The sequence below is a fragment of the Bubalus kerabau genome, chromosome 17 (assembly GCF_029407905.1).
Source record: "Bubalus kerabau isolate K-KA32 ecotype Philippines breed swamp buffalo chromosome 17, PCC_UOA_SB_1v2, whole genome shotgun sequence".
In the NCBI taxonomy this organism is placed as follows: Eukaryota; Metazoa; Chordata; class Mammalia; order Artiodactyla; family Bovidae; genus Bubalus; species Bubalus kerabau.
The window spans coordinates 70,843,286-70,856,847 of record NC_073640.1 but is presented as its reverse complement, the minus strand read 5'-3'; the positions used below and the strand labels follow the sequence as shown (position 1 = coordinate 70,856,847).

Below are 13,562 nucleotides of genomic sequence, written 5' to 3'. Positions count from 1 at the left end.
CGCAGCCCCCGCCTCCCCGTTCCGCCTTGAGCCGCAGAGCCCTCGCGAAGAGAGAGAGTGACCAGGCTCAGGGACACGGCTGAGGACCCCGCGTCCGCAGCCGAGCCTGAGGACGCCGGAGCGGACGGCCGGGAGGAGGGAGCGGCGGGTGGGGGCGGGGCCGAGTGAGCCCGAGAACAGCCGAGCGGGCCCGAACGCCGCCGAGCGGGCCCGAGGCGCCGGGCCAGGCCAGAGCCGACTACGGGAGCCGACGCGGGCCGCGCGGTGGGCGCGGAGCAGCGCGGCAGGCCCGGCGGGCGGCGGCAGCAGCCGAAGAGGCCGCGGCGGCGGGTCCGAGTGGCGGAGGCGGCGCGGGCGGCGGCGGGGGGCCGGGTGGCCGGGGTCCCGGGCCCCGCAGCGGCGGCAGCGGCGGCGGCGGCAGGATGATCAAGCTGTTCTCGCTGAAGCAGCAGAAGAAGGAGGAGGAGTCGGCGGGCGGCACCAAGGGCAGCAGCAAGAAGGCGTCGGCGGCGCAGCTGCGGATCCAGAAGGGTAAGGGGAGTCGGGGGATGGGGGTGGAGGTCGGAGGTCAAAGCCTGGCTCGGGGTGATACGGGAGTCAGGTGTGGACTAATGCGGCTGCCAGGGGTCAAAGGTGTCAGAAATAGGGAGGCCGCGGATGTGGGGATCGGAGACAAGGGCCTGGGGGCCGAGGGGCCGGGGGCGGGGTTATAATATAGTCACCAAAGTGGTCGGAGGTAGGGGGACCGAGCAGGGGGCACTGAGCGTATTCGGAAAGCTAGGCGTCTGATACTAGGGACCGAGAATCTGAGCGTGGCAGCGGAAGGGGGAGACCGGGAACTCGAGAGTCGGGGTCAGACGGGAACCTGGGCGACAGGAAGAGGAGATATGGACAGTGGGGCCGAGGATTGAGGATCGGGGTGGGAGATTTAATGTATTAACGCTAGAGTCACTGGGAATCAGAGTCAGGCCTGGTGAAGTGGGTTCTGGGGCCTGGGTGTCGTGGGTCTGGGGGAGTCACATGTCAGTTTGGGGTGACATGAGGAGGGAGGGATACTGGGTGCCAGGGATTATAGAGATAGGAGTAGGGTTGGGTTCAGACCATCCTGCTAGAGATGCTGGAAATCTTACGCTCAGAATAGTATAGGGTAGGAGGCTTGGGAACTCACAGATCTGGAGGTCAGATGGGAGGATCCTGAGTTTAGGATGACAAGCAGAGAGGAGTGTATGGACAGTGGGGGCCAGGGATTGGGGGTGGTGGTGATTTAGGGTGAGGAAGGGGAATAAGATCCTTGCATCTGGGCAGACAAGTAGAGACTCCTCTAGAAAGCGGAGGTCACGGTCAGGATGCTGGGTTTGGAGTAGTCAGAGTCTCTTGGGGGGCACATAGGAGTGGGAACATGTATGACTGTGGATTCAGACGAGTTGGAGCTTACCCTGGGCCAGGAGTTCAAGCACGTCTGCAGTGTTCCATAGATATGGAAGAGCCTGCCTGGAGACGCGAAGCAGAAGGAGCAGGGAGAGGGTGGGGGATGTGGCCCACTGCCCAGGACAGAACCGGGGTCCTGGGAGAGGCTGTGGAGGCTCTGCTGGCACCTGCTCTGAGCACCCCCTCTCTCTCCCTTTCCCGGCCTGTTTCCCTTTCCTGCTGTGAAAACCCAGACATAAACGAGCTGAATCTGCCCAAGACGTGTGACATCAGTTTCTCAGATCCAGACGACCTCCTCAACTTCAAGCTGGTTATCTGTCCTGATGAGGTGAGGGCACGCTTAACTGGATTCTCAGGCACGGCAGGTGACACCACCTCAAGTTGGCTGGTTCACCTGCCAGGCCTTGCAGAGTGGGGTTCTGACTCCTCTCCTCTTCCTTCACAGGGCTTCTACAAGAGCGGGAAGTTTGTGTTCAGTTTTAAGGTGAGTCTCAGGTGGGCAGGGGTGGCTCCCTGGGCTGAGGAAGCAACAGCTGAGGCCCCAGCCAGGCACTGCTGTGCACCTATCCACCTGCCCTCTCTTCTCCTGGAGCCAGGTGGGCCAGGGTTACCCGCATGACCCCCCCAAGGTGAAGTGTGAGACGATGGTTTATCACCCCAACATTGACCTCGAGGGCAACGTCTGCCTCAACATCCTCAGGTGAGGGCGCTGGCCCTCCACTACGCTGCCCAGCCCTGCCTGCCAGGCCGCCTTCGTGACCTTGCACTATGCCGGTCTCTTTCCCTTCCCTCCTCCTCGTGGTCTGTGTGTCCCTGTCTCGTCAGCTCTGCATTTTCTTCCTCGTGGCTTGACCTTGGCTTTCTGGCCTGTGCTTCTCTGCACCCTCCCGCTAGCATTTCCCGACCGTGCTGTCCCATGCCCTGGGCCTGAACTGTCTGGTCCCAGCAGGGCCTGTGGTGGCTGCCCGCTCACCAGCCCCTATCATGATGCTCTCTGCCCACAGAGAGGACTGGAAGCCAGTCCTTACGATAAACTCCATAATTTATGGCTTGCAGTATCTCTTCTTGGTGAGTAGGGGTCGGGGTGGGAGGGCAGCTGGGGAAGGTTGGCCCTCTGCCTTCTGGGCTTGTTGATCTCCCGCCCCCCGCCCCCCCATACCGGCCACAGGAGCCCAACCCTGAAGACCCACTGAACAAGGAAGCCGCCGAGGTCCTGCAGAACAACCGGAGGCTGTTTGAGCAGAATGTGCAGCGCTCCATGCGGGGTGGCTATATCGGCTCCACTTACTTCGAGCGCTGCCTGAAATAGGGCTGGCGCATACCCACCCCTGCCAGGGCCACCAGCCCCGGCGTCCCCTGCAGATATTTATTGGGGGCCACAGGTGGGGGGACATGGGGCGGCCGGTGGGGGAATCCCATGCCCTGGCCGGCCACCCCTCCCTGCTACCCGCTCCTAGTTTTTTTTTTTTTTAAACCACCATGTGATTAAGGTCGGCGCTGCCTCCTCCGACCCGCTCAGCGATGGGAAATGAATTGGCTTGTCTAGCCCCCCGCTGGGTGCTGTCCAGCCCCACCCCCTACTCTGGGCTCTGGGGTGGGTGGCCATGGGGATTTGGGTGGCTGGGGACCCGGCAGCCCACCCCCTCCACCACTGGAGGTCCCACCAGGCTATTAAAGGGGAATGTTACTGCATGGCTTCCGCCTCTTCTTTTGTGGGGTGGGAGGGGCAGATGATGGCCGCCAGAGCTCCTGCAGCAAGAGTGGTGGGGGTTGTGTGCTCACAGGTGGTACGAGGGGACTCCCCCTCGGGCAGGGTGAGATGAATCCCACTCTGGGACAAGAGAGGGGCAGGATCCAGTGACCACTGGCTTCCCGGCCAGTGAGCCGGCACAGGGGCTAAGTCCGCACCGTCTGCTCTTCTGCCCTCCTGCCGGAGGAGGAAAACTGCCTGGTGCCACTGGGTACCTGAGGTTCGGAAACATCAGCGCGAGTTCTGGGTCCCTCGGATGAGCAGGGCTCTACAGTGGGTGACGTGGTGGGGTGCCGGACCACCGGGTGGCTGGAAGGAAGGCGCCCGAAAGGGTACCAAGCCCACGGGGCCAAGAGGGGACAGGGGCTCCGCTCCCTTAAACCGGACTTGAACCCGCGGAATAGCAAGCTTGCGGCAGCCAGACGGAAGCTGCGGCGCATGCGCTTGTGGCCGGCACGCTCCTCGGGGCGTGCGCACGCGCGTTCTTGTCCCCGCCCAGTATTCCGGGCGCCGGCGGGGCGTGTGACGTCAGGTGGTTTAATCCGGAAACGGCGGTGACGGCCGAGGCGACAGAACCGAGGGGGCTGTCGTTGGTGGGCGCTCCAGGGCTCTGAACGAGAGAGTTAGCGTGACCCGGAAACGGAAGCGAGTCCCCATCCCAACTCCGGTGAGTCGCCCCTACTGGGGTGCGGGCCCTGGGTGGGCGCGTGGGCGGTGGCGTTCGAGGGCCTCGCCCCTCCCTGGGACCCTCCCTTATCCTCTGGGTCCCCATGCTGTTTTGCCTTCGGTGCTCAAGACCCCGAAAGGCCCCCAAGAGTTTCCTGGGTGGACAAGGCACCCCATCACCTAAAATCCCGCCCTCTGTACAGGAGTCCCCAACATCCCCCAGCCTTATTCTCCGCACCCAGATTCCCTCAGCATTTAAGCCCTCCGCCCTAAACTGAATGCCATCCACGCGCTGTCAGCTTCGGAGCCCCCACATCGACCCTGTCTGTAGCACTTGCGGCCTCCAGCTTCTCATGTTAGGGACCCTGTCAACTGGCCTTTCCTTGACGCTCCGGGTTCCGAGCCCCCTCTCCCCGCGCCCGTCCCCCTGCTGCATGTGTGGAACATGGTCATCTCCAGCCTAGGTCCATTGGACATTCTAGGGTCTCATCCTAGAGTCAGGAGGAGATTGCAGCCTAGGACCTCTGTAGGGGCACTGTGGGGTAAGAGGAGCTGGGGTGGCTGTGGCTCCCCAAGTTCCAGGCTCCACTCTTTCGCCTTTCCATGCATTCGTTTTCTCCCTGCTCACCCTTTTCCGTTTTGTGAGTCCTCCTCTGTCCCCGCCCATACACAATGTGACCCCAGCTGTGCCTCACACCACCCTGCAGCCAGGTTTCACGCTAGCCCCAGGCTTACTGGTAGGCTCCTGCTGCCATGGACCTGTTGTTTGGGCGGCGCAAGACGCCAGAGGAGCTGCTGCGGCAGAACCAGCGCGCCCTGAACCGGGCCATGCGAGAGCTGGACCGTGAGCGACAGAAGCTCGAGACCCAGGAGAAGAAAATCATCGCGGACATCAAAAAAATGGCCAAGCAGGGCCAGATGGTAAGCTTGATTGGGAACAAGCTGGGACTCTAGGCCAGGTGCCGTCGCTTGGTCAGACCCTGGAGCTGCAGCAAAACAGGACGAGTGTTCTAGGGAAATGGAATGAAGGGTTCGGGTGGGGCTTTCCTTAGTTTCAGAGTCCAAAACTGCTGCCTCTGTGGAGTTGATATTAGAGCCTTGAGTAATTAAGAGAGCTACCTTGCGAAGAGCAAGTGTCAAGTGTGTCAGAACAGCACATGTTTTGAGGGAGCGATAGGGAAACTCACAAGAGTGGTCCATGCCAGACCACTTAGAATCTTGGTTAACAATGGGAGCTGAGGGCTGAGTTAGAAGTAGTGACTTCAATAGATGTGGTATGGGATCTACTTGCCCTGAGGGCCCAGCTAGCAAGAGATGGCCGAGTTTTGGCCTGAGCAGCTTGTTTGAGGAGGTGCCATTTCCTGGGATGGGCAAAGCAAAGAGGAGTTTTGGGGAGGAAGTCACAGCTGAGGTTGGATACATTTGTATGTAAATCAGGATTTGGTTCTTGCCTGTGAGGTGGAGGGGGAGATCCTCTTTGGCCAGAATTGAAATTCAGGAATGGGTGTTGACTAGACATAGAAGAAAAAAGATTCCTGAAGGGTGGGCCCTGCTTGTCTTCTGGATTCTTGGACCAGAGAGATGAGAAGCCTACAGAGGGATCTGTGCAGTGGTGACTCGAGACACATGGGGGTAGGGGGGAGCAGTGAGCACTGGGGCAGGTCCCCAGGAGCCCCTGAACGCCTCAGTGGGCACACCCCCAAGGCTCCCTTCCTGCCCTCTGTCCCCTCCTCAGGACGCGGTCCGGATCATGGCGAAAGACCTGGTGCGCACCAGGCGGTACGTCCGCAAGTTTGTGTTGATGCGGGCCAATATCCAGGCTGTGTCCCTCAAGATCCAGACACTCAAGTCTAACAACTCAATGGCACAAGCCATGAAGGGCGTCACCAAAGCCATGGGCACCATGAACAGACAGGTTCGCCTCTCCCCATCCCCCCTCCCCCCTGCTGACCTTGGGCCCAGACTCACCCTCCTCACCCTTTCAGCTGAAGTTGCCCCAGATCCAGAAGATCATGATGGAGTTTGAGCGGCAGGCAGAGATCATGGACATGAAGGAGGAGATGATGAACGATGCCATCGATGACGCCATGGGGGACGAGGACGATGAAGAGGAGAGGTTCAGAGACGGCTGGCAGGAGGGTGGGGAGGGATGCCTGGCTCTGCCCCTGATTCTCACGAGCATTCTCTCCTTATCTAGTGATGCTGTTGTAGCCCAGGTCCTGGACGAACTGGGGTTGAGCCTGACAGATGAGCTGTCAAGTGAGTGTTTACACCTTGGGCCCTGTGTTAACCCTGTGACCCAGCCACCACCTCCCTCTCCCTGCATTACTCCCTTCTGCATGGGCGCTCTTCCTAACCCCCACTCTTTGCAGACCTCCCTTCCACCGGAGGCTCCCTCAGTGTGGCTGCCGGTGGAAAGAAAGCAGAGGCTACAGCCTCTGCCCTGGTGGACGCAGACGCAGACCTGGAGGAGAGGCTCAAGAACCTTCGAAGGGACTGACTGCCCCTGCTGCCCCAGGGAGCCAGTGGATGGCCTAGCATTTTCATTGTACCTTCTGTAATAAAAGAGGTTGGACACTAGTTCTGGGCCTGTGCAACTGGCCTGACGTGAGCCAGGCTAGGTTAGGAAGTCATTCAGGAGGCTTGGTAATGTGCCAGTCAGTCAGGGTGTGGGATAGAGGGCTGGAATGGTTTCACCTGGGCAAGCCTACCAGGTCCTCAGGAGGTGACGGTGAGCTGCCAACACTGGCCCAGCACCCCTCCTGCCTCAGCCTCAAGGCTAGCACTCCCAAAGATGGTAGGTCCCCCCAGATCTCTTGCCTATACCCCAGGGATACAGTACCCAACTTTATTAGCCCAGTGGAAGTCTCAGCCCACCCTGCTCGCTGTGATACCCCATCTGGTTATAAGAAATGTTCTGCCCCAGTCCAGGGTGCAGCATGCACCTGGAGATTCCCCCTGCCTGCCCACCATGTAACCCTCCCCAGATACCAGGTGGCTAAAGACACGTGCCCCACCCCATTCGGCACGAGGGCTTTGGTGAGGGACTGATGGCAGGCAGACAGCAGGCCCAGGACCACTGTCCCCACCAACCAAGACCTGAGTAATTGGTGAAGTTTTTATTAAATCCACAGAAGTAAAAACCATATCGTGAGGGACTGGGGTATGGGCCACCAAGGAGCGGGAGCCAGGCCACCGGAGAGAGGACGAAGGAGAGGAGAGGAGTGACAGGACATAGAACAGAGCCAGGCTGGGCTGGCTCAGGGGCTGCCCAGCCTCAGGGGCCCTCACCAGGGCCAGTGGACAGGTCCTGGGCACTCAGGCCAGCACCAGGCAGGCTCAGCGGCGGGGGCTCCACCAGCACAGCGGAGAACTTGGTGTCCCCGAAGGCCTCATTCATGCGGGTCTCAAAGAAGCGCTGTAGGCCAATGATGGACTGCACGTCGGCCTTGTCCTGCCAGGCAGATTACAATGGATGGGTCCTAGCTCTGCCCCCCAGCCTCCCCTCCTCCAACTCACCCCCATCCCCACAGGCTCACCTCCGTCAGCTTGTTGAACTGCTTGAACATGCGGCCCACATCCTGGGCAAACTCCTGGGGGGAGTTGTAGGGGGGTGACAGCTTCTCCTGGAGACGGGCTCGGATAAGGGTCAAGTCCAGGGTGTCACCAGGCTGATCCTGCAGGCAGAGGCCACAGGCTGAAGGTGAGGCTGAAGAGCCCCTGCACCTCCCACCCTCCCAAGTCCCAGAACTCACCAGGGAGAAGGTGGAGTCAGTAGCCAGCTGGTGCAGAGGCCGGCAGGGCTCGTGGCAAAAGAGGGCCAGCAGGACGCGCTCACACTTCTGCAGACGACACACACGTCAGAGTCAGAGGGGAGTTGGGGGCTGCAGGAAAACCCAGCATATGGGTCCCCCCCCCTCACCTGCTGGTTGGCTGGTGAGAGCTTGGCCACCACTCCGGTACTATCCCCCCCATCCAGGTTCAGGCTGCCATCCTCCTCCTTCAGGTCAGGCAGCACGTGGCAAAGAGAGCAGCTCCACTCCTCCCTGGAGGAAACGGAGAGGTGAGGGGCTGCACGGGACCCGGCCCAGCCCTCCACCCTGCAGACTCCACAGCCTCGCACCCTGGCACATCCTGCAGGGCAGGCAGGTGGCAGTCCAGGTGGAAGCAGAATTCGCACTGGTTGCACATGACGAGGTCACCTGGCTTCTGGCAGACACGGCAGATGGTGGCACTGTCATCCAGGGAACCTGGGCCACCAGCTGGGACTGAGGTGCCCTCTGGAGCCACCACCTCCAGACCTGAGCTGGTGCTGCCACTGGGTGAAGCCAGGCGGGGACCCTCCGCACCAGGGCCCTCCCCCAGGGCCATCAACACAGGCTTGGTCTCCGGGCCCTCGGTGGCAGCAGGTGGAGCTCCAATGGCAGCCTCTGTTTCTTCCTCCTGCGAGGAGGCCAGGGGTGGTTTAGTGGAATGCTAGCTGGGACAGCAGACCTCCACTCCCCAGCCACAGTAGCTTGGCGCAGGCTCACCTTGACAATGGCCATTCCAGGCAGGGGAGGGGCCCCAGGAACCCCCGAGGGCGCAGTCCCAGGCTGGCCAGCAGCTGCGGCAGCAGCACCTCGCTCGATGACGATGAGGTTGTAATCCTCAGTGGTGTTGCCTGGGAAGACCTTGAAGACTGGTGGCTGGCTGTCAGCCGTGAGATCCAAGTCCAGGCGTTCGAGGCTCACCCGTGGCACCTTGCGCATGAGGCCACTCACCTCGCCGTCACCTGAGCGGGGTCTGTGGGTGTGGCTTGGCGTTGAGCACCCCTGTCCCCATGACCACCCTGTCCCTACATGCACCAAAGGACAATCACACTCACCGCTTCACCCCTGACACATGGGGCTCAGCACTCGAGTAAGGGTCATCTGCTCAGGACACAGAAAAAGACAGGTTGGATGAACCTAGAACATTGGATTTCTCCCACCTACCGGGCAGAAACCACTCACCTGATCCGAAACCGTAGCCTTCCTGCACCTCCATAGGCTGTAGGAAAAGCAAGACAACCTCACCAGGCCGGCCCCCAACAGGCCTCAGGCCCCTCTCCTCCCCCATGGCCCCCTCCCCTACTCACCTGGCTGCTGCCAGAGCCCTGCTTGCCCAAAGGCCCCGGAGCCCGAGGAGGGGCCATGGGTGCCGGGCCTGTGGAGTTGGTTCCAGGACGCTCTGCAACAATCTTGCCTGCAGCAAGGAGGTAAAACAGCTTAAGGCACAGTTCCTGGGAGAGCAAGCTTCAGTGAGAGCAAGACAAACACCCACCAAAGGCCTCTGCACTCTTGGTCCAGGCGTTGAGGTCCCACTGAAATTTCATCTCGCCGTGGGGCTCCACGGGGTCCACGATCATCTTAAGGGCCCGGTGCAGCTGGAAGTAGATCTGGGGGAGGGCGGTAGATGAGCACAGAGGCAGAGAACAGCGTTCCAGGGCCTTGGGAGGTGCTGACCCAGAACCCAACACCTGGGTGCCCACCAGCACACACCAGCTTCTTGGAGAGCAGCAGAGCCGTGTTGTTATCACTCTCCAGAGCCCAAGAGGCAAAGCGCAAGATGTGTTCCTGGTGCTTCTGGATCTTGGTCATGGTCCAGTGCTGCCGTTCCAGGCGCTCCTGCTGCCCCTCTGTTACCTTCTGCAGGTGGAGAGCAGGAGAGGTCAGGGAGGAAACGGCACTAGAACCTCTCCCCCCGCAAGGATGGCATCAGCGGCCAGCAGAGGGAGCCAAACCCCCAGGACGCCGCTACCAGAGCTAGGGCGAGCTGTCAGCAGACAAGCGCCACACAGGAAGTACCTGGGCGTCGTTGACCAGCACACGGCCCCGCTTGTTCAGTTCCTTCATTATCTGCAGGATGGCCATCTTAACGTCCACTTGCACGCGCTTCTGTACGTCGGACACCTGGCGGATCCTGGGGGGTGGAGGGTGAGATCAGGGCCAGTCAGGCAGGTGCTCACCCCAGGACCTCCCCCATCACACTGGCCTCCACTTACGAGCTGCGAACCTCCTTGGTGTTCTTCTGCAGTGTTGCATGCTTGTCCCCGAGGCGCTTCACCAATGAGGCCAGGAGCTTGCGCTGGTTTCTCACTGCATCCTCCAGGAACTGGTACCTGAGGGTGGACAGAGGTGGGCCCGGGCGCCCAGCATGGGAATGGGCAGCACCCACCCACCATGCCTCAGGACTCACTGGTGGTCTTTGTGGGCGTTGAGCTGGCAATCCCGGCAGGTGAGGGTGTCGCAGCTCTCGCAGAACAGCACAAGGGGCTCGTGCTTGTGCACATTGCAATACACAGTGCGCTCACCGTCCCTCGACTTGGCCGGCCCTGAGGAATGGGGTCTATGAAACAGGAGCTGGTCCTCACCACCTCAACTCAAGGAGCAGACAGACCGGGGCCTCACATCGTGTCTGTCCTGCAGCCCTGGCTTAGCTGCTAAAAAACGCTGAGGGCCTACAGCAGTGGACAGGGAAGGCCCAAATCCTTGCTCTGAACACCCTCTGCCCTAATCTTGACCAAGAGATCCGCACTCCCCTTCTTTCAGCTTCTGGGAGTGACAACTTAAAAGTGTAAGGACGATGGCCTCTGACGACCACCCCACTGCTCCCTCCACTGAAAACTCCTCCAAGCAGACGCTCAAGAGAGCTCCTCCACCTCTGCAGCCCCCACTGCTGGGCTCCCCTTCTCCTCCACTCAAAAGACTCTGCCACAAGGGAGGGGACTCTGGCAACCATGGCATCCGGACACACGCAGGAGCTTTCTGGCTCAGACAGAAACCAAACGAGGACCTAAAGACATGTCAGGTACCTTTTCCTCCTGAGCCATGCCTGGAGACCTCTTCTCTCTTCTCTGGTAAAAGGAGACCACACCATCTTAACAACCCACAAGGAGCCTCGCAAAGCCTTCTCAGGCTGGACAAAGTTGATGTCGGACCAGGACACTCAGAGAGGGGTCAGGCCCCCCACACAGGGAAAAGGGTCTGAAAGTGCTCAAAGCAACACCCCGCAAAGACTAATACACCACAGTGACCCCCACCGCTTTCCAGAATCTGCTGCCATTAGATAACTGCTTGGGAACAGCCAGCCCCTTCCTGCCCAATCAAGTCTCAATGCTACACTGACCCAGCCTGAGACATAACATCAAGATACAGATAAGGCAAATCTCAGTGCCCCCAATACAGACCCCTCCTGCACCCTGATCTTTGCTTAGAACCCAGGATCCCCTTGGAGACCCCTGCCCTCCCCTCCTGGCTCCTCATGACTCACAGCAACGACCTCCATCTGGATTTTCCCATCAAAACTGTCCTCTGGGCTGCAAGAGCCACGGCATGACTACCAAAACACCATTCACGGGCAGTTCTGGATGAAAAACCAAACCCAAGCCCCTCTCCGAAGAACACCACAGAAAAGTCTGAAGATATCTAGTTAAGACTTTGAAACATCTGCAATCTAACAATAAGAACACTTAGAGCACTCACTGGTCAGTGCCAGTCTGAGGACACTCATGGCTTATGAGGACACAAGGCCCAAAGACCTCACTTTTCCTACGGAGCCTTAAACCACATTCCAGGCCTAGGAGATCCCTCACACCATTCCCCAAGAGCCTGCATTTCCCTATCTGTACATGTGATCCCTCCACCTCTGGAGGCATATTCCCTGCCTGGGGATTCCCTGAAGTGCTTCCTCAAAGCCTCGATACACCCTGTACTGCAGCATGAGATCCCCTGTGCACTCCACACATTTCCTGCTTGTGGCTTTTCCCCTTCTATCCGGAGGGGCAGAGGCAGCCTCCCCCTTTTTGAATTCTGCCCTCAGGCCTTTCCATTGGTACCCCCTCAAAAATTCCCTGACACTCCACCACCATCTGCAACCAGCATCAAAAGCAGCTGGAGAAACATACAGGGGAAGAATCAAGGCAGCCCCCTCCGTTTTGCATACCAGTGGAGCGCACGGTGTGGTCCTTGGTGTACTTCACCCGCTGGTGCGCCTCCACACACGTCTCACAGAGCGGCTCAGAGCACTCCACACAATAACTGGTGGCTGGGGCATTATCCTCACAGCTAGTGCAGCACTGCTGAGCAAAGGCAGAGTCAGAGGAGACAGCACCACCAGACACATCTGCATTCAGACCCAGAAAATACAACCTGGTAAGACGATGCCTTTACTTAGCCTAAACAACCTGCTAAAGCCGTAGTAAAGCCTGGAGCTGGTACTATGCTCTGCGCTGCAGATTCCTACCCACGTCTAGAGGCCTTCCAGGGATTGCTTGGGCAACACATACCTGATTAGCATCCTGGGAATCCGTGGCGGCCTTACCGCCACAGTCTCGCATGAAATAATTCTCCACGATATCTTTGGAGAAACACTGCTGCTTACATACTGGACAGTCCACCACTGCGAAGAACAGAGGAAAACAAGATCACCGCATATTCACATCCAGAGTGCGATACCATCCTCCACAGGGACCAACTTCCACCCCATGCTAGGCCAACTCTCCGCTCCGAGAGAAGCAATCAAACCCTTCTTTGGCCTAACTTGGAACAGTCGCCCCATCCGAATACGAGACCCACAGCCCGCACCCGTTTTGGCCACTGTCCGGTCCCGACCCTCTCACCCTGATGACCCCTGCCATTGTGACGCTGGGGACCGACCCCCAATACCCGAGCCTCCTCCGAACCTTGGCTGCAGGGTGGGGGAGGGGCCGCCCCCGGTCCGACCGCACTCACCAGACCCGTCGCCCGCTGCACCTCCATCCCCCGAGCTGTTGGCGGCTGCAGGCGCCGGGGGCCCTAGGCAGGCGCTACAGGCCGAGTGCAGGCAAGGTAGCAGGCGCGGTTCCCTCTCCGGCCGCAGGCGCTCCCGACACACGCCGCAGTGCTCCAACAGTTCCAGCGCCTCGCCGCCGCCCCCCGCGGGTGACGACGCCGAGGCGGATGCCGCCGCCGAGCCCGATGCGGAGCCCGCGGCCGAGGAGGCGGCGGCGCGCTTCTCGGCGCCCGCCGAGCCCTCACTCGGGCCAGGGCTGCCGGAGGCGGCCGCCGCCGCCGCCGCCGAGGCCGCCGCAGCCGAAGCCGCCATTCACACGCCGCCGGGGGCGCCCAAGGAGGGAGGAGGGGCGCGGGGCCCGCCACGCAGGCGCAGACGCGTTCGCAGCCAACGGCTGGGCCGCTACAGCCGCGAGGCCTAACGCCGCCAGGCAAAGCCTGGGGCGCCGCCCGCTGCGCGCGGGGCGCTACCGAGGCTCACCCGGCCGCTGCCCGCTCTGCCGCCGCCGCCTGCGCCGCCGCCTCAGCGGCTGCTCAGATCAGCGCCACACGGCACGCGCACAACCGCTCGCCCGCGCGCCCGCTCGCAGAAAGAGCCCCTGTCTAGGGGCGGGACAGAAATAACTGGCGCCGACGCCGTCGCGCACGCGCATTGGGCACCTCGAGCCGGGAGGCGGGGCCGGAGCGCGCGAGGCCGCGAGTACGCACGCGCAGCCCCGGGCCCCTCCCACCCCCGCCACTACCCCGCGCACCTCCTCCCCTGAGGCAGGGGCCGGGCAACTGTGTCTCCGCCGCCGAAGCCAGACCCGCTGGCCGGGCGCGTGCCCGCTACTGTAGTGCCCGCTCCAGGCTGCTTGCTGCGCAGGCGCGCACGTGGTCGGCCCCCGCCTGGGTCCCCGCCTCTCGGGCGGTCCGGAGGGGTCGCC

General features: G+C 60.9%; 3 protein-coding genes across 3 annotated transcripts; 2 read left to right on the top strand and 1 right to left on the bottom strand.

Annotated features, from left to right (window-relative positions):
* Positions 1–128: 128 nt before the first annotated feature.
* Positions 129–3,120, top strand: UBE2M (ubiquitin conjugating enzyme E2 M). Its single transcript, XM_055552142.1, has 6 exons — positions 129–531; positions 1,662–1,756; positions 1,874–1,912; positions 2,025–2,128; positions 2,433–2,496; positions 2,597–3,120. The coding sequence occupies exons 1-6, from the start codon at positions 423–425 to the stop codon at positions 2,735–2,737; spliced, it is 552 nt and encodes a 183-aa protein (XP_055408117.1). The 5' UTR covers positions 129–422; the 3' UTR covers positions 2,738–3,120.
* Positions 3,121–3,686: 566 nt separating this feature from the next.
* On the top strand, positions 3,687–6,424 carry CHMP2A (charged multivesicular body protein 2A). Its single transcript, XM_055552140.1, has 6 exons — positions 3,687–3,845; positions 4,552–4,765; positions 5,580–5,759; positions 5,830–5,960; positions 6,042–6,103; positions 6,217–6,424. The coding sequence occupies exons 2-6, from the start codon at positions 4,598–4,600 to the stop codon at positions 6,342–6,344; spliced, it is 669 nt and encodes a 222-aa protein (XP_055408115.1). The 5' UTR covers positions 3,687–3,845; positions 4,552–4,597; the 3' UTR covers positions 6,345–6,424.
* A 524-nt stretch (positions 6,425–6,948) lies between these two features.
* Positions 6,949–13,229, bottom strand: TRIM28 (tripartite motif containing 28). The gene is made up of 17 exons (XM_055552096.1): positions 12,598–13,229; positions 12,153–12,265; positions 11,810–11,942; positions 10,064–10,199; positions 9,870–9,986; positions 9,673–9,787; positions 9,367–9,513; positions 9,149–9,263; positions 8,964–9,070; positions 8,839–8,875; positions 8,712–8,757; positions 8,377–8,629; positions 7,968–8,287; positions 7,767–7,890; positions 7,600–7,686; positions 7,384–7,521; positions 6,949–7,298 (listed from the first exon to the last, which is right to left on the bottom strand). The coding sequence occupies exons 1-17, from the start codon at positions 12,947–12,949 to the stop codon at positions 7,122–7,124; spliced, it is 2,517 nt and encodes an 838-aa protein (XP_055408071.1). The 5' UTR covers positions 12,950–13,229; the 3' UTR covers positions 6,949–7,121.
* Between the last annotated feature and the right edge of the window lie 333 nt (positions 13,230–13,562).